At 46.8% G+C, this 24,609-nt stretch overlaps 1 protein-coding gene across 13 annotated transcripts in view; it reads right to left on the bottom strand.

The window, feature by feature from the left end:
• The window catches only part of ZMYND8 (zinc finger MYND-type containing 8), a 137,943-nt gene that overhangs the window by 34,347 nt on the left and 78,987 nt on the right, over nt 1-24,609 (bottom strand). For all 13 annotated transcript variants that reach the window (XM_073580550.1, XM_073580553.1, XM_073580554.1 and 10 more), the window contains 2 exons: nt 6,052-6,129; nt 3,848-3,963 (listed from right to left, as the gene is read on the bottom strand). In XM_073580550.1, coding sequence (XP_073436651.1) covers nt 3,848-3,963; nt 6,052-6,129 — 194 coding nt within the window. The remainder of the gene's footprint in view (nt 1-3,847; nt 3,964-6,051; nt 6,130-24,609) is intronic.

Below are 24,609 nucleotides of genomic sequence, written 5' to 3'. Positions count from 1 at the left end.
CCGTCTGGGCCCCACCGTCTGTCCTCTTTGTGGCCGGCTCTGATGTGAGGACCAATGAGAACTGTCAATCTGCCACTGTTGGCAACAAAGTCACCACTGGTCTCAGACATTGGGGCAGAGGTGACTAGTGCATCCAGCAATGGTAACCCCTGCAGATATACCAGGAAAGACTATATCTATAACCGGGTTTGGAGGGGTCAGCCCTGCCGTGCCCATGGCCCGTGTGTACCTGGACTGGGGAGCAGGGAAAGGATTGAGAGAAGTGGGAGTAGCATAGGCTATTCCCACCAATGTGTTGCTAGGCACAGACTTGGGGAGGATGGTGTCCCACTATATCCCTCCCTTACAAGTAAATGCTACAGAGAAGGTGGAAGAAAGCAACCCACCCGAGATCCCGTGCAAGGAGGGAAAATGCACCAATGCACAGGAATGTACGTGTGTGGCAGCTGTGACCCAGAGTCAGGCTGCGGCCTAGAGATTAGAGGACAAGGCTCAAACAGAACTGCCAGAACAGGAGGCCCATACTGTGGCCCCGGAGCCTCCTCACATGGCAGACCCAACATGGTCCCTGATAACCGACACTAAAGACTCAGCTTCAGACCAGGGCCTGACATTCATACTAGACCAGGTGCTGCAGACTGACAGTCAAAGCTTCCAGTAGGCCCTGCGGACAGATGTCAGTCTGGAGAAGCTCAGATGCCTTGCAGATCAACCTCCCACTGCTTCTGACAAAGAGAGAATATACTGGGAGCAGGGCAGACTGTATAAAGAGACTCTCCCCACTGATACTACAGAACCTTGGGACTGTGAAAAGCGACTGTTTGTTCCTTATCTATTTAGGGAACAATTATTGAGAATTGCTCATGAAATTCCTCTGGCTGGGCACCTTGGAATACAAAAACCTAAGGGTCCCGTTACATTTAGCGATGCACCAGCGATCCCGACAATGATACGACCTGGTCAGGATTGCTGGTGTATCACTAAATGGTCGCTAGTGAGCTGCCAAACAGGCAGATCTCACCAGCAACGCAGTAACTATAAGCGATCCGTCGGCGGTCGCTCTTTCCTGTCACGCCGCAGCGATGATGATAACTTTAGCCTGCGTCCATGCGTCGCAAGTCGGCGCCAGCGGGACATCAACGAGGAAAAACTGGCCCAGGACATTCGAGTGCGATCAGCGATATCCGGGGGAGGGTCGGGTCGCATGTAAGTGTCACACAAAGCGATATCGCTAACGATATTGCTGTTGCGTCACAAAATCGGTGACGCTTTAGCGATATCGCTATGTGTGAAAGGCCCTTAAAGCTCGCCTAACACGTAATTTTTATTAGCCCAAGATTGGGACAGATATAGCCAATTACTGTCGATCCTAAAGTCTGGGGATATACAGAAAGCCCCATTGAAACCACTGCCAGTGATCGATGAGCCTTTCCAGCGAGTGGCTGTGAATATCATAGGGCCATTTGCAATCCCTAACAGCTCTGGCAAAAAGTACATCCTCACAGTGCTGGACTATGCTACACAATATCTGGAATCTGTGGCCCTGTCCTCCATCTCTTGTGTGGGTTTCCCCAGGGAAATGTTAACCAATCAGGGAACTCAATTCATGTCCAGTCTGATGGAAAGCCTCTGCGATAAAATACAAGTGCAGCATTTTGTGGCCAGTGCCCATCATCCCCAAACCAACGGACTCTGCGAGCGTCTTAACGGAACATTAAAACAAATGCTCAAAATGCTGGTGGAGACTAGAGGAAGAGACTGGGAGCGGTACCTCCCTCATCTGTTGTTTGCGTACAGAGAGGTACCCCAGGCGTCTACAGGATTCTCCCCCTTTGAACTGGTTTATGGGAGGAGGGTCAGGGGGCCACTTGTTTTAATTAAGGACTGTTGGGAGGGCGACCCCAAGACTATAGGAGACTCAGCGGTCGAATATGTACTGAGGCTCAGAGAAAGAATGCAAAAACTGAGCAACTTAGCCCATGAGAACGTGACCCAGGCCCAAATCAACCAGAAAGTCTGGTACGACCAAAATGCCAGACTGAGGGCCTATGAGGAGGGGCAGAAGGTTTGGGTGTTGGTCCCTATGTTACACAGAATAAATTACAGGCCGCATGGGAGGGACCACACACTGTACACAAGCGGCTAAATGATGTTAACTATGTGATGACACTAGATGAGCATGCAAAGCATCAGAAAGCATTCCATGTAAATATGCTGAAGGCTCATCATGACCGGGAGGGCCTGTGTATTACCTGTCTGTAGCCTGCCTGAAGAGGAGGAGGCTGATCTGCTGCTGGATGTGGGGGCTGGGACTCAGTATATGGAGTCCCTGGAGTCAGCAGAGTTTAACCCTGCACTGTCCCACAGCTAGGGGTCTGAGCTGATGGGGGTTCTCAACCAGTTCACAATTCAACATAAGAAAGGAGCCGATCATGGCAATGCTGATGGCCTGTCTCGCCAAGGTGGGGCGGAACCAGATACGCGCTCGGGAGCTGGCCTGTAAGTCAACCCCCATACACGTTCATAAGGAGGGAGGTGTAGTGAAATATGTATATATATGGATGTACGACCAGCAGTAATTAACATCTGTCCTTATACTGCAGCTCTCCACACAGGTCATGACCTATGTTATCCTGAGATGTCAGTCTCCTGTCTCCAATCTCGCCAGGGGACTTTACTAAGAACCACAATGGAAACATTTCACACCTTCTGGCTCTTTTGAAGAGAGATGCCAATTACAGCCTGACACGATCTATCTATGAGAAAAGTTACACAAAGAGTTTCAGAGAAAAATAATGTATTCATTGGTAAAATAGCCATGGTCCAGTCACAAACCAGCAATTAGAATATTAACATGAGAGGCTGGTCTAGCAATCTGATCTCTAGAGTCAGTCTATAAATTAGGCCTACACACAAAGAATGTTGTTCACATGTGGGGACAGCCTGGAAAGCTGATGTGAGCCATTCCATATTTTCCCTCCCTCAGGAACAGAATACCAGACTGCAAAGTTCGATAGTTCTGTAACTTTTCTCCCTTTTATTTTATCACTGCTATTGCATATTTGCATGTCACTTTTTATTTCCATTTTTATATCCTTTTTATTGTAAGCACTGTACCTTTTATATTAAAGCTTAAAACTTTAATCAGTCTAAGGCTATGGATTCTTTAGCGCATACAAGATTCAGAGTGTGTGCTCCTGGTGATTGGCACATAGTAGTGGTAGTACTTCCAGAACTCATCTCCCGTGTGTTCGGTGAGTGGTGGCAGCGTGTATGAGCGGGGTGTGTGGTCTGTGTCGGGGTGTGATTTATTCTCCCACTGCAGCATAGAACAGAGGTTGAATGCTGGACTGAGTGAGAGGAGAAAGATTATCCCTTGCAGGCGCAACCCCAAGTCACGTGCTGAGAAGCGGCTACGTGACATTATGTATCAATAAAAATATATAATTTTATTCTTAAATATTGGGAATCTCTTCTTGACAAGTAAATACATTTATCACTTGTCTTTAGTTTTTAATATCAATTTTTTTCAAAGTACCTAATGCCTATTTTGTATTCTGGACTTATGATTTTGAAGAGATGGTATATGTCATCAGAGAGCAAGATGAAGAAACACTATAAAAAGACTGTAATCCGTTAGAAACATGTGAGTGCCTGCAGCTAATTAATGTTTTCATTAATGCATCTCATCTGCGAGCTTTCAGCACAGCAACGAGGCAGAGGCGAGCAGAGATTCAATCCAAATTGCGGCTTATCTGCTCCAGCACACAATGTGTTAGGATGCGTTTCCTGGCAGCAGCGGAGATTACTTGGCAGATTGTGGAACTATCAGATGTTCCGATCCTACCTGTCGTGCTGTCCAAAGAAACGGGCATCCACCTGACCATCTTTGTCTCTTAGGGCTTTCGCAGGCCAAAAAGGAAATCCTTTTAATTTAGCCCAGACCAGAGGGTGCGGATTGCTCTGAAGGAAACAGAAATCACCAATCAAAAACAACAAATGTTACAGTCAAATTTTAAAAGTCCTGTTTGCATGATCCTAAAACAAGTATGTAAATCTCAGGAAGTTTCTAATAACAATACACAGACAACATAATCTCGGCCAGATGCTACATCCAAGAATGGGGTCTGTGATACTATCTATGACTTTGGTAGGTAGCCGAACAGGCCTCATGCTCATTACAGGAGCGGTGGCCAACTTCTGCAGTATAAGCAAACAATCCAATGTGTTTGGAGTTATCATGACTCTTTGAAACCAACATGTCTGTCCATTTGTTTCTACAAGAAAAAAAGCTGATGCCAGAGGTGTCTGGCAGTGACCCACCCTCTCTCTCCAATGAGGCATCACACAACGTTAGTATGGACTAGATGGAGATGTGTTGAAGCACTATTGAATGATTTATTGTATTTTTACAACCAATGTTAGAGTCTGTTTCACATGTAACATTACACAAACAAAAGAGATTGGGTTGGTGGCTCTTTGGTGGTCATTTTTATGTTAACAAGACAGCACGATGGCTCAGTAGTTTGCACTGTTGCTTTGCAGCGCTGGGAAACTGGGTTCAGGTAAGGACAACAATCATAGGAGAGTTCTGTTTTCACTCGGTTTCTTTATTCTCTTTGTAGTTTTCCTCCCTATGAGCCCCAGATTAGAAGCTCAGAAGGTTTGTATATAAAAGATAGGGCCAGAGTCAGTCTGATGCCACTAATGTGTATGTGCCCAACATGACGTAGGAGACTAAATTTGGTCTAGTGAACATAATCAAATGTGCAAGTGTTTTATTAAATATATTACATGTTGCTCTTTCAAAAGTAAATTCCTGCAAAACCCGTTACATGGTCAGTCCGTTCCTCCATTATTGAGAAATCAGTGTGTGAATTGATATACAGATGAGGCTGAAGAGCTAAGCCTCTCCAGATCTACTCCCTGTCCAGTGCCATCTTTTCCTGCTTGAATGATGGCTCTTTTACCTGAAGTCACAAAGTATAGAGACTGTCATTCAAGCACTGGGGAGGTGGCGCTGGACAGGGAATATAGTAGGAGTGATGGAGACTTCAAATATGAAACTGAAGATTTAGTTGCAGATATGAAGCATCCATCACTCCAGCTCTATTCCAAACCCAGCATCATTTCCTCAGTGCTTGACTGACAGGGTCTATGTTCTGTGACATCAGGCAAAAGGAGCCATCAGTGATGCAGGATGAGGCAGCGCTGCGCAGGGATTAGAGCTGGAATGACAGCGGCTTCAGCTCTAAGGGGTACTTCACACATAGAGAGATCGTTCGCGAGATCGCGGAAACGTCACAGGTTTTGTGACGCGCCAGCGATCTCGCTACGTGTGACACATAGCAGCGACCGGCCCCCCACTGCGATATCGCTGATCGTGCTCGAATGTCCTGGCCATTTTTTGATCGTTGGTGTCCCACTGGTCAGCATGCATCGGTGTGTTTGACGCCATAACAATGACGAACGACCTCGTTGGCGACTCAGAACTCACGCCTATCGAGTCGTCAGAATAGCTGCTGTGTGACAAGGCCCCAATGACCGCTGTATCGTTGCTGCGTCGTTGAGTAGATCTGCCTGTTTGACAGCTTACTAGAGACTATGTAGCGACGTACCAGCGATCCTTACCAGGTCGTATCGTTTTCGGGATCGCTGGAGCGTCGCTATGTGTAACGGAACCCTTACAGATCTTCAGCCTCATTTGCATATCAGTTTGAATGCTAACTTCCCAATAACAGAGAAACGGACTTGACCATGTAAAGGTATTGCTGAATTAGTCTTTGAAAGAGTTACATGTGCACATAATTAGCTGTACGAGTGGGGGTAAAATACTGCTGAATGATTCCCCCTAATGAATGGAAACAAATACAAAAGAAATCAATGACATTCATATAGTCAGACGGATTTTGGGCTTCTTCCACCCCCTAAAGTCTGGTAATATAAAACAGCATCTATGGGAGAAACGATGGACACTTCTACAGGTGCAAAGAGGTGTGCATAGAGAGAAGTGAAAGTAGTATGCCCTTCACCCAAGGACTATATACTCACACATGGTTCACAAAACCAATTATCTCTTTTTTGGCAAGCAGCTAAATAACATTCAGGGCAGACTTCAATTTCATTCATCTGAAAGACAGAAAACAAATACACGTAATAAGCATGGATTCATGTATGCTGAGCACACTGGAAAACACTTAAGCCACTGAGTGTTGTCCCTGAGTCGATCTGACCCCGATATAGCCATGGTTTTGACACTGGTGAGAAACTGCAATATCTCTACATAAATTTCACGTGGATGTCTCTTGTACAATACACACCATTGGTACAATCTCTGCAGCCAAACAGGTGCACACTACCACCTGCAAAGCAATTGTAATTGTTCATTATGTAGAGCCATTAGATTGCAAAGGGCCCGTATATTGTTGTTGCCCAGGGGCCCTTTTTTATCATTGTAAGCCCTGCAATGCCGCACCTGGATTTTCTTCAAATCGATAAGTGATTAAATTCTACACTCAGTCCCTTCTGTTACAGCCGGTGACTCATTTGCATGGATTCGCTTACAAGTAAGAACTGAATACAATACATCTATTTACAGTCTGTAACATCTTGTGCAGTTACCATCTCTGAACAGCAGAGGGAGCAGGTTACACCTGCAGAGCCCCTTTCCTGCTAGGCTGCAGAAGCACAAACAGGAAGCCATTAACAAATGCTGAACCCTGATCACTATCACACCCACAGAGCTACGTGTCATTTATCTCCACACTGATCCCACATTTACTATAAAAATATAAGCAGAAAATAGTTTTTAAAGTATTTAATATTTATGCACATACAGTGGTTACGATCTTGAATTAATGTTTTTACATACCTCCCAACTTTTGAAGAAGGCAAAAAGGGAGAAAGGCTGCGGCGCGCTACGCGGCAAATGTTAGGCCACACCCCTAGCCACACCCATTTTAGTCACGCCCATATCCACGCCCCAACCGCACCCACTTAGCACTGCTGATCACACTGTTTCATAAACAATAATTATAAACAGAAAAAAAAATGGAGCGCTGATGCCCCGCCGCCGCTTCTCTGTCCTCCTGCGGAGTCCCGAACGATTACCTCCTCCTGAGGTGACATGCTATAAGCTGACCGCCGGAAATGAGGTCAGCAGTCATTTCCGGCGGTCAGCTTAGGCCTGTTTCACACATCCGTTTGTCACCATCAGTCAAGATCCGCCGATTTGCAAAAAAAACGAATCCGCCATTTTTCTTGGCGGATCAGTTTTTTTCCTCATAGACTTGCATTATCGGCGGATCTTGACGGATGGTGATCCGTTCGATCCGCTATTGTACGGATCCGCCAAGATTTTGCCGTCCGCTAAGCGGACAGGACGGAGCATGAAACGTTTGTTTCATGCGCGGATCCGCATTTTGCGCTTGTCCGGGTGATTTAACCCTATATTCCGGCTGCAAAATCTCTCTCTGAAGGATAAAACACGATGTAACAGCAGAATAGTGAGTTCAGCTCTGGAGGTGACTGGAGGATAAGACACAATGTTATAGCAGAATAATGAGTGCAGATTCGGAGGTGACTGGAGGATAAGACACAATGTTATAGCAGAATAATGAGTGCAGATTCGGAGGTGACTGGAGGATAAGACAATGTAACAGCAGAATAGTGACTGCAGCTCTGGGGGTGACTGGAGGATAACAGGATGTAACAGCAGAATAGTGACTGCAGCTCTGGAGGTGACGGGAGGATAAGACAGGATGTAACAGCAGAATAGTGACTGCAGCTCTGGAGGTGACTGGAGGAAAAGACATGATGTGACAGCAGAATAGTGAGTGCAGCTCTGGAGGTGACTGGAGGATAAGACACGATGTAACAGAATAGTGACTGCAGCTCTGGAGGCGACTGGAGGATAGGGACACTATGTAACAGCAGAAAAGTGTCTGCAGCTGTGGAGGTGACTGGAGGATAGGACACAATGTAACAGCAGATCTCTCTCTCCCCCTCCCTCCTCCATTCCTCGCTCACCCGACTTCCTCCCTATCTTCTCCGCCTCCTCCATTCCTCGCTCACCCGACTTCCTCCCCATCTTCTCCGCCTCCTCCATTCCTCGCTCACCCGACTTCCTCCCCATCTTCTCCGCCTCCTCCATTCCTCGCTCACCCGACTTCCTCCCTATCTTCTCCGCCTCCTCCATTCCTCGCCAGATCGCGGCCCCATATAGCGGGATAAATAGCTTCCCGGCCGGGATAGCGGGATATGGCCCCCAAATCGGGACTATCCCGCGAGAATCGGGAGGGTTGGGACCTATGGTTTTTATATGCACTTCTTCAGAACAATTTACAAATCTACAAAGTACTTTAATGATTTACTTATATTATAAGATGCAATGGATGAATGGCGGCTGACCATCTAATATGTATCGGACTGTCCTGTCGCTCGTGATAGCAAATGTTGAAGGTGTGACAGGGAAATATTGAGCTTATTGGATTGAATGGAGGGCTTAGAATGTGGTTGGCTGTAGGTGATCCCTCCCAAACCCTGCTCAAAGACATGCGCGTGTGATCGGCTCTGCTGAGCGTACATGTGTTCTCAATGGGAAGTAGGGTAAAGCTTGACATACACTTTAGATGGCTGTTTGTCGATCGTGGCAGTGTTTAACCCCTTAGTGACGGAGCCAATTTTTTAAATTCTGACCAATGTCACTTTATGTGGTGATAACTCTGGAATGCTGCAACAAATCCCATTGATTTTGAGATTGATTTTTCGTGGCACATTATAATTTATGATAATGGTAAATTTAGGTTGATAAGTTTTGTTTATTTATAAAAAGTTTCAGAGATTTGACAAAAATGTAAAAAAAATTGCAATTTTCAAACGTTGAATGATTATCCCTTTAATCAAGATAGTCATATCACAGAAAAACATTAATAAATAACATTTCCCTCATGCTTGCTTTACATCAGCACCACTTTTAAAATGCTAATTTATTTTACTAGCCTTTCAGGAGGCTTAATAATGTAGCAGCAATTTTTCATTTTTTCAAGGAAATTTACAAAATTTATTTTTTTGAGGGACCTATCCAGGTTTGAAGTGACTTTGGGGTCCTATTTATTGGAAGACCCCAAATGTGATACCATTTTAAAAATAGCAACCCTCGACATATTGAAAACTGCTGTCAGGTAATTTATTAACCCTTCAGGTGATTTTCAGGAATGAATGCAAAGTGGTATAGCAGGAATGAAAAAGTGTTTGTTTACCTCCTAAATGACGCTGACTTCTGAACTGACCGCTAGAGACGGGAGACTAAGGCCGCTATTAGGCCATGAACTGCTATAGAAAACATCAGGACCACACAATCATAATCTCGGTGTGTAAATTAGATTAAAGCCGAAGCCCCCACAATCTACTAACCATTTGTTAGATGTAGTCACTTTTGACAGCAGCAACTAAGGGGTTAAACAGATCTGGATGGTGCAAACACTAATCATTGTGAAACAGCAAGTTGTCAGCTATAGTGTACAGCCGACAGCTGCTGGATTGTCACCTGTGTGGGGATGATATTCTCTCAACTCAGGTCAGTAAAAAGATGTATTGGCTGTCATTAAGGGCTTAATATGAGAAAGCCATCAACTGCCACGTCAGCCGGGGGTTTATTTCTGTGACAACAATGTGACCGACAGTCCGAAATTAGACATCACGCCAGACCATTAGATCCTAGGACGAACGCATTGATATCAGTGCATTCATATGTGTATGGGAGGCTTTAAAAAAATATTTAGAATTGAGAGTCCTCATGGGTTGATACCTTTTAATGGCTAAAGGCCCCGTCTCACTAAGCGATCTCGGTAGCGAGATAGCTGATGAGTCACAACTTTTGTGACGTAACAGCGATCTCACCAGCGAGATCGCTATGTGTGACAGCGATCAGCGAGCGGCCCCCCTGCCGGTATCGCTGATCGCTGCAAGAAATCTCTGGACATTTCTTTGGTCGCTGGTCCACCCAACCTACTGTCTCCTTCCCCACCATCCTGTGGATTGTAAGCCCGAAAGGGCAGGGTCCTCTCTCCCCTCTATATCAGTCTGTGATTGTTAGTTTGTTTACTGTAAAGGCTCCGTCACACTAAGCGATCTCGGTAGCGAGATCGCTGCTGAGTCACAACTTTTGTGATGTAACACAGTGATCTCATCAGCGAAATCGCTGTGTGTGACAGCGATCAGCGAGCGGCCCCCCTGCCGGGATCGCTGGAAGAAACCTCTGGACATTTCTTTGGTCGCTGGTCTCCCGCTGGCCAGCACGCATCGCTGTGTGTGACAGGCGGGAGACCAGCGATCAGGTGTAAAAAATAATAAAAAAAATAAAAAATATAGTTATTCTCACCTTCAATCATCCCGTTCAGCCATCCTGCCTCTCTCCACGCTCCGGTCCCAGTGATCCGTTGCACAAATGACCGCGAGACTTTCTTATTCCTCGAGACCGTGACATCTCGCGGTCATTCGTGCAAAGGATCACTGGGACCGGACCGTGGAGAGAGGCAGGATGGCTGAACGCGACGTCAGAAGGTGAGAATAACTATATTTTTTATTTTGATTCTATTTTTTTTCAGCGATGGCCAGCGATGCCAGGCGCTCGGCATCGCTGTGCTGATCGCTGGTGAAGCTGTCTGTGTGACAGCTCACCAGCGATCACATAGCGACTTACTAGCGATCCTGACACCTTGATATCGGTGTCGGGATCGCTGGTATGTCGCTTAGTGTGACGGGGCCTTTACTGAAAAGATGGTAACACATTGCAAGCTTTCAAGACTACTCAGGTCTCTTCATCAGGCTAGACTAAAGCCCCCGTTACACATAGCGATATCGCTAGCAATATCGCTGTAACGTCAACGATTTTGTGATTTAGCAGCGATATTGCTAGCGATATCGCTATGTCTGATACTTATCTCTGACCGGCTCCCCCGCTGCTCATCGCTGGTCGCGCGAGAACGTCCTGGATCATTTCTCGTCGGGCGCTTCCTGTGGCGCCAACGAGCGACGCGTGGACACAGGCAGGAGAACGTCAGGATCGCCGCGTCTGACAGGTAAGTAACGACCCCCGACCGCTGCTATGTCGCTGGTGAGATCTGCCTGTGTGGCAGCTCACTAGCGACCACTTAGCGATGCACCAGCGATCCATATCGTTGTCGGCATCGCTGGTGTATCTCTAAGTGTAACGGTACCCTAATACAACATCTGAAGAATCACATTTATACACAACCCAGCACAGAAAAAATGCAATAGATAAGACAAGTGATGTGAAGCAGAATTGTCATTATGGGAGAGGGAGAAACATAAATATTGGAAAAGTTCATAGATAAGGAGTGTGAAAGTTTTATTGTCCTCTGATTGGGGTCTGGTTCTATGTTGTGTGATGCCCCCAGAAGGTCTGAAGAGCAAATTCCTTAACTGATGTAAAAGGACATAAATACATGCGAAACATTCATTCCTGCACTGAATGTGTCAAAGGTTGTCATCAGTTTATACTCCCAGACTCTCCTGTCTCTCTGAGACTTTAAATTGCTTGTATTAAAAGGTAACTTCATGTCCACGCTATGACCGGGGATACAAAAATGTTTTGCCACAGGTAGATCCAATCTTTTTACGCTTATTGTGTGGCGATGAGAATTCATCCTTGTTCTCAGTTTTTGCCGTCTCCCCCACATACAGACCCCCAGTTGGACATTTAGTACAAATAATTAGGTACACCACATTAGATGTGATGAAAGTATCTGGGATCTTGTAGTCCTGATGTGAGTTGGGGATCTTTTTCTTGTCCGTGGTCATTATAAATGGACAGGTTTTACAGTTTTTCTGGTTGTAAGGAAATTGATTAAACTGTTCGTGGATCGTCTTTAGCTGTTGTTCAGACTCCGTCCAGATGATTAAAATATAATCAATGTAGCGGTAGTAGGCCAGAGTCCTGATGGGACATGAGGACAAAAAGTCACTTTCAAGCTTGGCCATGAAAAGATTTACATACTTTGGAGCCATTTTACTACCCATAGCTGTGCCAGTCACCTGTAGATAGATTTTGTTGTCAAATTCAAAGTAATTGTGGGTGAAGATGAATTTTGTGAGTTTCACCACAGAATCAGCATCATTCCCAGTGTTTTCCATGAAGACTTTGCAGGCATTTAATCCATCCTGGTGTGGGATATTAATACAGATTCCACATCCATGGTGGCCAGGATGGTTACTTCTGGTAGAGGAGCTATTGCTGCTAGTTATTATTATTATGCATTTATATAGCGCCATTTATTCCATGGCGCTTTACATATGAAAAGGGGAAGTATAGACAGGTACAATAAACGTGTAAGATAAGGGACACACAAGTACATAAGGAGAGTGGGGGTCGTGGCAATGTAGTGGCCGAAGAAGACGCGTTCGTGCAGAGCTCCTCGCATCCTGAGTCCATCCTGTTGGCGGACCCGTGGTGCCGCGGCGGACTTGCCGGTGTCTGACCCCCCTGGCCTGCGGTGCATCTCGGGGCCCCCGCGGGAGGCCGAATTTCGGTGGCTGACGGCGGTGAAGGCTGGGACGGCCGGCGGGGCCTGCGCGAGGCGGCGGCCATTTTCAGAAGCGCGCGCTCTGCTGTGGGAGACGCGGCGCTGGCTCCCTCCTCGCAGCGCTGAGCAGGACGGTGAGCAAAAATCCTGAGAATCTGAAGGGGAGTAGCGGCGAGTGCTCTGAAAGATTGGGCCCCGCACTCCCCTCTGCTAAATCGCCCAACTGATCGGTGCAATTACTCCAGGGTCCTTTAGACTCGTCCCTGGTTGCTGTCTCTGCGGGCACTGCGGATTCCCCCCCAGCCATAGGGCCTCTTGGTTGCTCCTCAGAGCCAGGATCCATTCTCCTGTGTTGCCCCTCTGCTTTGTGCCGCCCTTGGGACGCGTATAATATTATAAATCTGCTGTGCATAACTTGGATCTGGGGGTCTCCTGGACACACTATCTCTGCTACCCGGCTGTGTCATATTGCTACTGAGGATGAACCGCTCCAGGGGGGCAGGAGCAGCTGAAAAATTGAAAGAATTTGCTAGACCTGACCACTCTGATATGAACCGGTCCCTCAGAAATAACCCCTCCCAGACTCAGCGTAAAAATCGCCCCTCTGAGGGTGAAGAGGAGCAGGAGGAATTAACCCTCAAGCAGGCATCTGAGCAACTGATGCAGGCCATCTCCTTAACTAGGACATCACTGACGGGGAAAATAGAGGACGTGTGTCACGCCGCGCTCACCTGGGGGCGGGACCTCGGTCCCGACGTCATCTCTTCTGGAGCTGCTGTCACTCCGGGGGTCCCGCCGGGTGTGCACGCGCACCTCTCGTACCTAGGTCCCTGTCTCCTCCATGTTATGTCTGCGCTTGCACGCTTTTCTCAGTTCGGTCTCCAGGTCAGTCCTCTCTGGTACTGGAGGACTTGACCCAGGAAGCTCTCGTGATCATGTGCTATATCAGGCTACCTCTTCCTAGGGGAGGTGCCTGATTACTGTTGTGCTTCCTGGATTGGTCAGCCGTGTCCCTGCCTGGCTGTGCGTTGTATTCAGGTCCCCTGCCTTGCACTCTGTTGTGCCTCTTGGCACACGCTCTGAACCTGCACTCTGCCTTGTACTTGGTTGTGCCTCCTGGCACACGCTCTGATCCTGTACTCTGTCTCATACTCAGTTGTGCCTCCTGGCACACATTCTGATTCCGTGCTCTGTCTTATACTCAGTTGTGCCTGCTGGCACACACTCGGACCCTTTGCTTTGTCTCATACTCAGTTGTGCCTCCTGGCACACACTCTGTTTCCGTGTTCTGTCTTATACTCAGTTGTGCCTCCTGGCACACACTCGGACCCTGTGCTTTGTCTCATACTCAGTTGTGCCTCCTGGCACATGCTCTGATCCTGTACTCAGTCTCTTACTCTGTTGTGCCTCCTGGCACACGTACCAATCCTGCACTCTGTCTTATGCTCAGTTGTGCCCTCTGGCACACACCCTGCTCCTGTACTCTGTTACACCTCCTGGCACACCTGCTGCCTGACTCAGTGCTCTGACGTGCTCCTTGCACGCATCCTGCTTCACTCACACCCGGACGTCCGAAGTCTCTGTATACCACGTGTTCCCGTGTCCACGCTTTACATGTTCCTGCAGACACACTCACCCACTCGTGTCTCCTGTGAGCCGGCCGCCTGGTGCCAGCAGTCTTGGTGCCTCACCGCCTGGGGCTTGCCCCTGACACTCCCTGTATAGGGGGTGGTCTTCACTAGGTCAGCTCGCCCTGGGAGGGTTGGTGTCACGACCCAGAGGGTCCACTCCAGGAGTCGTCACAACGTGTATACCGAGGAGGGGAGTCTTCGGCAAGATATGCAGGCCATGAGGGGGCGCATTACGGAGGTGGAGACAAGGGTGTCCAAGGTGGAGGACACCATTGCGCCCATGGAATCCAAGCTTACGAGGGTGGCGGGCTCGGTGAACGCATGGAAGCAAAAAGCAGACGACCTGGAGAATGGAATGCGTCGGAACAACATCCGGGTTATCGGTCTGCCGGAACGCTCAGAAGGTCAACATCCGGAACAGTTTCTGGAAAAGTGGCTCAAAACTTCTTTGGGAGACGAATTCTCCCCAACATTTGCTGTTGAAAGGGCTCATAGGGTCCCTACAAGACCTCTTCCTCCTGGAGCCCAAGTTCAACAATGCTACGATCTCAATTTTTCCAGATTTCTCCATGGAACTCCAGAAACAACGAGCACAATTCATGGAAATCAAGCGGCTCCGGGAGAGAAATGTTGTGTATTCAATGATCTATCCGGCCTAGCTTCGGGTGGTCCACGAGGGTTCGTCTATTTTTTTTTTTACAGATCCGGCGGAGGCGGCTGAGTGGTTGCGGTCCCACAGAGGGTCTGCTGCAAAGGAATCCTAATGTTTTTTATTGTTAATCAGAATCCTTTCTTTTATTTCTATTATTAACGGTCTGATTGGAGCTACTTCCATGGGCATCTGGATTACCAACAATACCGGACACTGAGCCCAGTGATGGTATCCCCGTGTTTATTTTGTGTTAGGAGAGCAGGACTTTGCTCTCGTATTGTTTGTTTTTCCACCTTGATGGTTTTTTGCAGTGGTTCTATTTGTTCTCTAGATACAATTCGCAGCCAGCAGCATTTTCAGTTTACGTGTGGTGTCTCTAAATTTTACTCGGATATTGATGTAGGCCATGTCCAGCAGAGTAAATATGGGGTCTGAAATGATATTTATGACATCGAATGTGAGAGCTATAAAAAAACCCCGAAAAAAGATCAAAGTCTTCTCGCAGATTAGATATTACCGCCCACACATTGTGGCCTTGTTGGAGACGCATCTGACCAGGGATACTGCCCGGTGCGTGCAGAAGCCTTGGGTACAATGGTCTGTTCATGCATTCCATACAAGCTACTCGAGAGGGGTTTCACTGCTGGTACACAGAGATGTTAGATGGGAAGCCAGGGTGACTCGGAGGGATCCTGAGGGACGATTTGTCTTCGTCCATGCATAAATAAATGCCAGGAAATATGTAATTTTATGTGTTTATAATCCGCCTCCGGCTAATTTGTCCATCCTTCAGAAGGCGGTGAGTTTCGCCCTAAATTATCCGGACGCGGATGTTATCTGTATGGGGGACTTTAATATGGTTATGAACAATTGTCTCGACAAATTGAGATTGGATTATGGAGTGGCCGAGGGGGCTCCTTCGCCGACAGCAACCCAAATGTCGTTGTTTATGGAGGGCAGCGGGTGGCTGGATTTGTGGAGAGTGCGGCATCCTGAGTCGAGAGAGTATACCTGCCACTCATCCACTAAACGCTCCCTATCGCGCATAGATTTTTTTTTTTTTTAATTTGATTATTGAACCAATGGCAGGATACACAATATGCAAACTGACAATGATGAAAATATCATGTAATACACATACATTTCGCAGAGCATTAATGTCAAACAATGCATGTATACCAGCTGTACATAGAATAAATCATACCTTCAATTGCCTTACATTAGTCTGTGTATTATTATTCAATTAACAAAGCCTGCCAAACCTCTAAAACATTACTACTACTACAAAACAACTATTTGCAGCCTGTGTTTATATAATTAGCTCTTTATCATGCGGTATCTCCGTCCTACAGTGTAAGCTGAGAGGAATTCCACCTCTCCCATATCTTCAATTTATCTGGGCACCCTCTGTATTGATAGCGCGTACGCTCGTATGGTATAATCGAGTTCACCAATTCTATCCAGGCCCTAAGGGAGTGATCCGAGCCCCCCATCCACCGCAGTGCCAACACCTTCCGTGCCATGAACAATGTCTCTCGTAAGAAAATTCCCGTATAATGTCCCCATGTCTCATCATCCCACACCCCAAACAGACAAACCAATGGCTCAAGGGGACAGGAATCTGCGCCAGGGAGGTTAATAATGGCGTTACCTCTTTCCAGTAGTGTACTATAATCGGACATTGCCAAATCATGTGAATAAAATCTGCATCGGATGTATGGCATCTCAGACACTCCGAAGATTGAAAACGGCCCATCTTGAAGAGTCGAGTCGGAGTCAAATATGATTGGTTTATAATATAAAGTTGTATTATTCTATTGTTAATTGACGGGGACACCTTAGTTGGTGACTCCAGGATTTCCTCCCACTCTCCCTGTGTATCAGGGATGAGCCTTTCCCATTTCCCCCTAACCAGGCATATGGCAGATTCCGTCCCCACCGATAGCATGTGTGTGTACAGAGAGGAGATGAGACCCTGGGGACCCAGTGATTTAAGAATGCCTATCAAGGGTAGAGACGAGATGGCACCATTCATACCGACATATCTCATGTGCGATTGAAGGGCTGATCTTAATTGCAAATATCGGAAGAATTGTGACCTCGGGACATTGCACTTAACTTGTAATTGTTCAAAATAATGTATCACATTCATATATATCCCCCATCGTGGAGACATTGTACTGAGGCCAGAATTCAGCAGATAGGTGAGCAAGCAGTGTCGGAAAATAACTATTATTCCATAAGGGCATTTCAGATATGATATCACTAAATCCAACCACCCTCTTAATCTGCCGCCACACTAATCTTGCCAGACGAAGCATGGGTAGCAGATGTGGAACTTTTACTTTCTCCAACTCCAAAAACCCCAACGGGCAATCAGCATGTGCGGCATGAAGCAAATGACACTCAGAATTAGGAAGACAATTACCGGGCATCCACTTATTTATAGCTCTTGCCTGCCCCGCCAGATAATATAGAAAAAAATCCGGTAGTGCTACCCCCCTCCTTTTTTTGGCCTTTGTAGAGTGGATAGCTTAAGTTTTGGCCTAGTTTTCCCCCATATGAAAGACGTAATCTGGGAATTCAAATTAGTGAAAAAAGACTTATGCACCACCACAGCACTATGTTGGAGAAAATAGCTGATCTTGGGGAGTAGTATCATTTTAATTAAATTAATGCGTCCAGCTACAGACAGCGGGAGCTTGCTCCAAATCACAAATTTGACTTTAACCATCTACAGTAATGGATATATATTAAGCTGCAGATCAAGTGTGCTGGACTGAGAAATATGAACCCCCAAATATTTAAAATGTGGTACAATAGGCAACAAGGAGAGAGTTCCATGTCGCGGCATCGGGGCATGAGAAAGAGGCATCAGAGCAGACTTCTCCCAATTTATATACAGGCAGGAATATCTACTGGATCCGTTTATAGTGGCAATCACTCCTGTCAGCGTCTCCTCTGCCCCATCCATGAATATTATCATATCGTCGGCATATAGGCCTATGGTGTCTACCCGGTCTGCTATCTTTATACCTATAATATTAGGAGAAGTTCTTAGGCGAATTGCCACAGCCTCTATTGCAAGAGCAAAGAGGGCCGGGGAGAGGGGACACCCTTGACGAGTCCCCCTGTGCAGAGAGAAGGACCCGGAAGTGGAACAGTTTACAACAACACGGGCTTTAGGTTTCATATACAATGTATTGACCCAATCTAAGAACCTATCTCCAAAACCGTATTTCTGCAGGCATGCGTGGAGGAAAGGCCACTCAAGAGAGTCAAAGGCCTTAGCTGCGTCCGACGACGCTAGTGCCCACCTATTGTCCAGCATCAGGGAACTATATTGAACCACTGATTAAGGCCGTCTGATATTAATGGAGGTGCTTTTCCCAGTCATAAAGCCAGTCTGATCCGGATGTATAAGTTCCAAAATAATTTAATTCAGCCTAGTAACCAAAATCTTCGTAAAAATTTTGTAATCCACATTTACTAAAGATATGGGGCGATAAGATCCACAGTCCAGAGGGTCCTTCCCTTCTTTCTTAAGTACTATTATATTAGCTTCATAGAAGGACACCGGCATGACCCCCCCCCCCCCCCCCAAATCCCCCGGAACACTGACAACAAAAGTGGCGCTAAAATCTCCCGGTATTTCCTATACAGCTCAATAGGTAATCCATCCGGCCCAGGGGCTTTCCCAGAGGCCATATCTTTCATGCCATCTTCTATCTCTTCCAGAGTGAACTCAGCGTCCATAAAGGCCCGCTGAGAGGCACTTAGTTTGGGAAACGTTATATCTGATAAATAGTCTAGACATCCCCGACTATCAATATCATTTTTTGAGCTGTACAGTGAGCTATAATAATCATGGAAACATCCCATTATTTCTTCTGTCGAGGACACCACTGTACCATCTGAGCTGCGGATCGGTAATATTGCGCTAGTTGTATTGTGCTGCCGCACCAAATAGGCCAGAAATTTACTAGACTGGTTCCCTAGTTCAAAGTAGGATTGGCGAGTGAAAAATAATTTACGTTTGGACTTGGAGTCTATATGTTGAGTATATAATCTTTGGGCCGTCAACCACTCCACTCTATTACCACTAGTTTGATCAGATACATAAGCGGCCTCTGAATCTTTCAATCGTTGCTCTATTTCGTCATCCTCCCCCGACGTCACCCGTTTGATGTAGGAGATCGTAGAAGATAGGCAGCCCCTCAAGTATGCCTTAAGGGTGTCCCAAAATAGATAACATTCCGTGGTTCGGGGTGGGAGGACACGAAGACATGTAATTGGTCGATTGTTCTATCAGGTGACTTGATCAATTTCAACCAGAACGGGTTCAATTTCCATGCTATTCTACCCCTTGGTGGGCCATACCCGAGTTTGAGGATGATTGGGCTGTGATCAGAAATCCCTCTACTTCCATGTTCAATACTGTCCACCCACATTGCGAAACCACTAGATCCAAAGATGTAATCTATACGGAATAAGGAACGTCTAGTGGAGGAATGACAAGTATACTTTTTTGTTTCTGGGTGACGTATTCTCCATAGGTCTAACCATCCACTACCCACTATAAACTGAGATAATTGGGATGTAGCTGCTGCCGGGGACCCACCCTGTGTCCCATCATCTAGTCTCAATCTGTCCAGGCTACTATTCATCACTAGATTAAAGTCACCCATGCAAATGACATCCGCATCTGGGTAATTCAAAGCAAAACTCAATGCTTTCTGTAGAATTGATGTACCCGCTGGAGGGGGATTATAAACACACAAAATAACATTTCTTAGAGTTGATCAGTGCATACACAAATACGAAGCGTCCTTCAGAATCTCTCCGGGCCTCCCGGACATCCCATCTAACGTCCTTGTGTAATAATAATAATGAGACCCCCCTGGAGTAGCAAGTGTGAAATGCGTGTATAGACCACTGAACCCATGGTTTTTGTACAGTCCGAGCTGTGTCTCTGGTCAAATGTGTTTCGACCAGAGCCACAATGTGGGGGCGATAATGCCTAATTTGTGAAAATACTTTAACCTTTTTTTGGGGGGTCTTGATGCCCCTCACATTCCATGTCATGGATATTAAATCAGAACCCATCTCCACTTATCTGGACATGTTGCGCGTCGGCGCCTAAGTATAACTAAGAGACACCACATAAATAGCAAGATTTCCATTGGCTGCAACTTCTACCTAAATAGACTTAGTAACATAGGAGCAAAGTCCCGCTCCTCTATCAGAAAACAAACAAGGGGATACCATCACTAAACGTAGTGTCCGGTATTGTAGATGTCTGGATGCCCGCCAGGAGAGCTCCAACTAGGCCTGCAGTAAAATGATCCAGATGAAGTATACCCTCTAGGATTCCTTCGCAGGAGATCCTTTATGGGACCGCAGCCACTCGGTAGCCTCCGCCGGATCCGTGAAAAACACGGAGAAGCCCCCGTGGACAACCTGAAGCCGAGCCTGATAGATCATGGAGTATACAATGTTCTTTTCCCTGAGCCGCTTCTTGATGTCGATGAATTGCGCACGTTGTTTCTGGAGTTCCATGGAGAAATCCGGGAAGATTGAGATCACGGCATTGTCGAACTTGTTAGGACTCTTGTCGCGCGAGGCGCAGAATGGCGTCCCTGTCTTTACAGTTGAGGAGACGTGCCAGGAAGGGTCTAGGTGGGGCTCCCGGAGGCAACGGCTTGGTGGGAACCCTGTGGGCTCTCTCAACGGCGAACACCGAGGAGAATTCATCTCCCAAAGAGGCCTTAAGCCAGCCTTCTAAGAATTGCTCAGGATGTTGACCTTCAGAGCGTTCAGGCAGACCGATGATACGGATGTTATTTCACCACATTCTGTTTTCTAGGTCGTCTGCCTTTTGCCTCCAGGCGTTCGTAGATCCCGCCACTTTAGTTAACTTAGCCTCCATTGGCGTAATGGTGTCTTCCACCTGGGACACTCTCGCCTCCACCTCCGTGATGCGCCCCCTCATGGCCTGCATGTCGTGACGGAGTCTCCCCACCTCAGTGTAGACATCCCTCTATTTTTTTCCATCAGGGATGTCCTAGTAAGGGAGATAGCTTGCATCAGCTGTTCAGATGCCTGTTTAAGAGTCATTTCTTCCTGTTCGACCTCCTCTCCATTCCCTGAGGGACGATTTCTACGCTGAGATTGTGGAGGAGCGTTTCGTAGAGTACGTGTACTCTCTGAAGGGTCGGACCTGGCAAATTCCTTCAATTTTTCTGCTGCCATCGATCCCTTAGATCGGTTCATGATTAAGGGCCGTGAAGTACCCCGGTATAGCTGAAGTTGTACAGTCTGTAAATCTTCCCGTAGCAGTTATATATGCGCAATAGGGACACACTCATTAATTGCAGCTTGAGAGCACACTTTGTATGAATGTAGGCAAAATGTCACCAAGGCTCCTATGGCAGGGGGGGAGGGGAAGGGACATCCACCCTCAGAGATAGTAGCAATGGGAGGGGGAGCAATGCAACGGTATAAGCAGGCCAGCAGTTCAGTTGGGGAAGAGGGAATCATGCAGGGCCCGTCTCTCAGGGCACTCACCGCACTCCTCTTGGATCCTGCAGGATGTGGTTCGCTGCCTCTGCAGCGCTGGAGACTGGACGCCGCGCTCCCTCTGATAGAGCGCGCGTCCAAGATGGCCGCCGCTCCCCACAGGCCCCGCTGTCCACCCCCATCCTCCAAGGCTCGCGCTCACCGGAGCAGCTCTGCGCCTCTCCTCAGAGCTCCCGGGGGGTCCCAACACCAGCGGGCACCAAGCGCTGCCACGTTCTGTGCTCAATGCAGGCGGTAAGTGCAGGATATTTGGGAGTAATGGGAGCTCCCGCAGCGTGCGTCCTTCTCTCACCGCTGCATAGCCACGCCACCCTATCGCGCATAGATTACATATTCGGAACCAGTGGTCTGGCGATGTGGGTGGATAGTGTGGAGCATGGTGGTAGGGGGATCTCAGACCACAGCCCGGTCATCCTCAGACTTAAGTATGGGCAATTAAATAACAGGATAGCTTGGAAGTTGAACCCTTTCTGGCTGAAATTGATAGTAACTCCCGATAGAACAATTGATCAACTGCATGGTTTCATTTTATCTCACCAGGAACCTCAGGATATTAATATATTTTGGGATGCCCTTAAGGCATATCTGAGGGGCTGTTTGTCCTCCACAATCTCTTATATTAAGTGGGAAACCTCAAGAGAGGATGGGGTGGTGGAGAGGCGATTGAAGGACTCAGAGACTGCATACATATCCAACCAATCCAGTGGCAATAGGATTGAGTGGTTGGCGGCCCAGCGATTATACGTCCAGCATATAGATACTAAATCTAAGCGCAAATTATTCTTTGCTCACCAATCCTATTTTGAACTGGGAAACCAAGCAAGTAAGCTTTTGGCCTATCTGGTGCGCCAACATAATACCTCTAACACGATATTGCAGATCCGTGGGTCGGATGACTCGTTGGTGTCTTCAACTGAGGAGATTCTTGGCTGCTTTTGTAATTATTATAAGTCACGAATCTAAAAGCGGCTCTGATAGTCTGGAGTGTTTGGATTACTTGTCGGATGTAATATTTCCTACCTTAGATCCTGATCAGCAAGCCTTTATGGACGCTGAATTTACTGTGGAGAAGATAGAGAATGCCATAACGGACATGGCCTCTGGGAAGGCCCCTGGGCCGGACGGGTTCCCTATTGAATTGTATAGAAAATACCGGGACATATTAACGCCACTTTTGAAAAAGGTATTTCGGGGAACATGGGAGGGGGAATCTATGCCTGAATCCTTTTACGAGGCAAATATCATAGTGCTCAGGAAGGAGGGGGAAGACCCTTTGGAATGTGGATCCTATCGTCCCATATTGTTAGTAAATGTGGACTATAAAATCTTTACTAAGATCCTAGCCACCAGATTAAATTTGATTATACTGAATCTTATACATCCTGATCAGACGGGCTTTATGCCTGGTAAGAGCACTTCAATTAATATCAGAAGAGTCCAGTCAATAGTTCAATATAGTTCCTTAACACCAGACAATAATTGGGCACTGGCATCGTTAGATGCTGTCAAGGCTTTTGACTCTCTTGAGTGGCCTTTCCTTTCCGCATGCCTACAGAGGTATGGCTTCGGTGATAATTTCATAAAATGGGTTAAGACACTATATATGATCTGCTAACAGCTAAATCAAATGGTCACTACTCCATGCTAATTCTCTTGGATCTCTCTGCAGCATTTGACACTGTGGATCATCAGCTCCTCCTCACTATGCTCCGTTCCATTGGCCTCAAGGACACCGTTCTCTCATGGTTCTCCTCCTATCTCTCTGACCGCTCCTTTACTGTATCCTTTGCCGGTTCCTCCTCCTCTCACCTTCCCCTTACTGTTGGGGTCCCTCAAGGATCGGTTCTAGGCCCCCTTCTCTTCTCCTTGTACACTGCCCCTATTGGTCAAACAATCAGTAGATTTGGTTTCCAGTACCATCTCTATGCTGATGACACCCAATTATACGCTTCTTCTCCTGACATCACGCCAGCCTTTCTAGAAAACACCGGCGATTGTCTAAACGCTGTGTCTAACATCATGTCCTCACTATATCTGAAACTGAACCTGTCAAAAACTGAACTCCTTGTGTTTCCTCCAGCTACTAATGTACCTATACCCGACATTGCTATTTCTGTGTGTGGTTCCACTATTACTCCCCAGCAACATGCCCGCTGTCTTGGGGTCATACTTGATTCCGAGCTTTCCTTTGCCCCCCACATTCGATCACTGGCTCGCTCTTGTCATCTGCACCTCAAAAACATTTCTAGAATTCGACCTTTTCTTACTTTTGACTCTGCAAAAACTCTTACTGTTGCTCTTATTCATTCTCGTCTCGACTATTGTAACTCTCTTCTAATCGGTCTCCCTCTTACCAAACTCTCCCCTCTCCAATCTGTCTTGAATGCTGCAGCCAGGATCATATTCCTCACCAATCGTTACACCCATGCCTCTACCTTATGCCAGTCATTACACTGGCGACCCATCCACTCCAGAATTCAGTATAAACTTATTACCCTCACCCACAAAGCCATCCATGGCTCAGCACCACCCTACATCTCCTCCCTTGTTTCAGTATACCACCCTACCCGCGCCCTCCGTTCTGCTAATGACCTGAGGTTAGTATCCTCAATAGTCAGAACCTCCCACTCCCGTCTCCAAGACTTTACACGTGCCGCGCCAATTCTTTGGAATGCACTTCCCAGGTCAATACGATTAGTCCCCAATCCCCACAATTTTAAGCGTGTCCTGAAAACGCATTTATTCAGACTGGCCTACCACCTCAACACATTAACCTAATCTATCCCTGTGTGGCACAGTCAAGAGTTTTACCATAACCAGGTTCCCCGCATCATTCTCCCACATGCTTTTTGCATCCATTAGCCCTCTGTGTCCGTACTGTCACACACCTAACATTATGGCTGGTCCATACAATCAGGGCAACTGTTACCACCCACCTTTCGTGTCTCCCTCTTTCCTCATAGACTGTAAGCTTGCGAGCAGGGCCCTCTTTCCTCTTGGTATTTGTTATAATCTACTGTATGTGATTATTGTTATGCTGTAATGTCTATTGTCTGTACAAATCCCCTCTGAAATGTAAAGTGCTGTGGAATATGTCGGCGCTATAAAAATAAAAATTATTATTATTATTATTATTATTATTATTATTATATATGAAACCTAAAGCTCGTATTATTGTGAACAATTCCATATCTGAGTCCTT

Source organism: Dendrobates tinctorius, unplaced genomic scaffold, assembly GCF_039654945.1.
Source record: "Dendrobates tinctorius isolate UK_male_01 unplaced genomic scaffold, ASM3965494v1 ptg000065l, whole genome shotgun sequence".
Classification (NCBI taxonomy): domain Eukaryota; kingdom Metazoa; phylum Chordata; class Amphibia; order Anura; family Dendrobatidae; genus Dendrobates; species Dendrobates tinctorius.
Note: the sequence above shows the minus strand (reverse complement) of the source record. Positions and strands in the feature narration are given on the sequence as shown.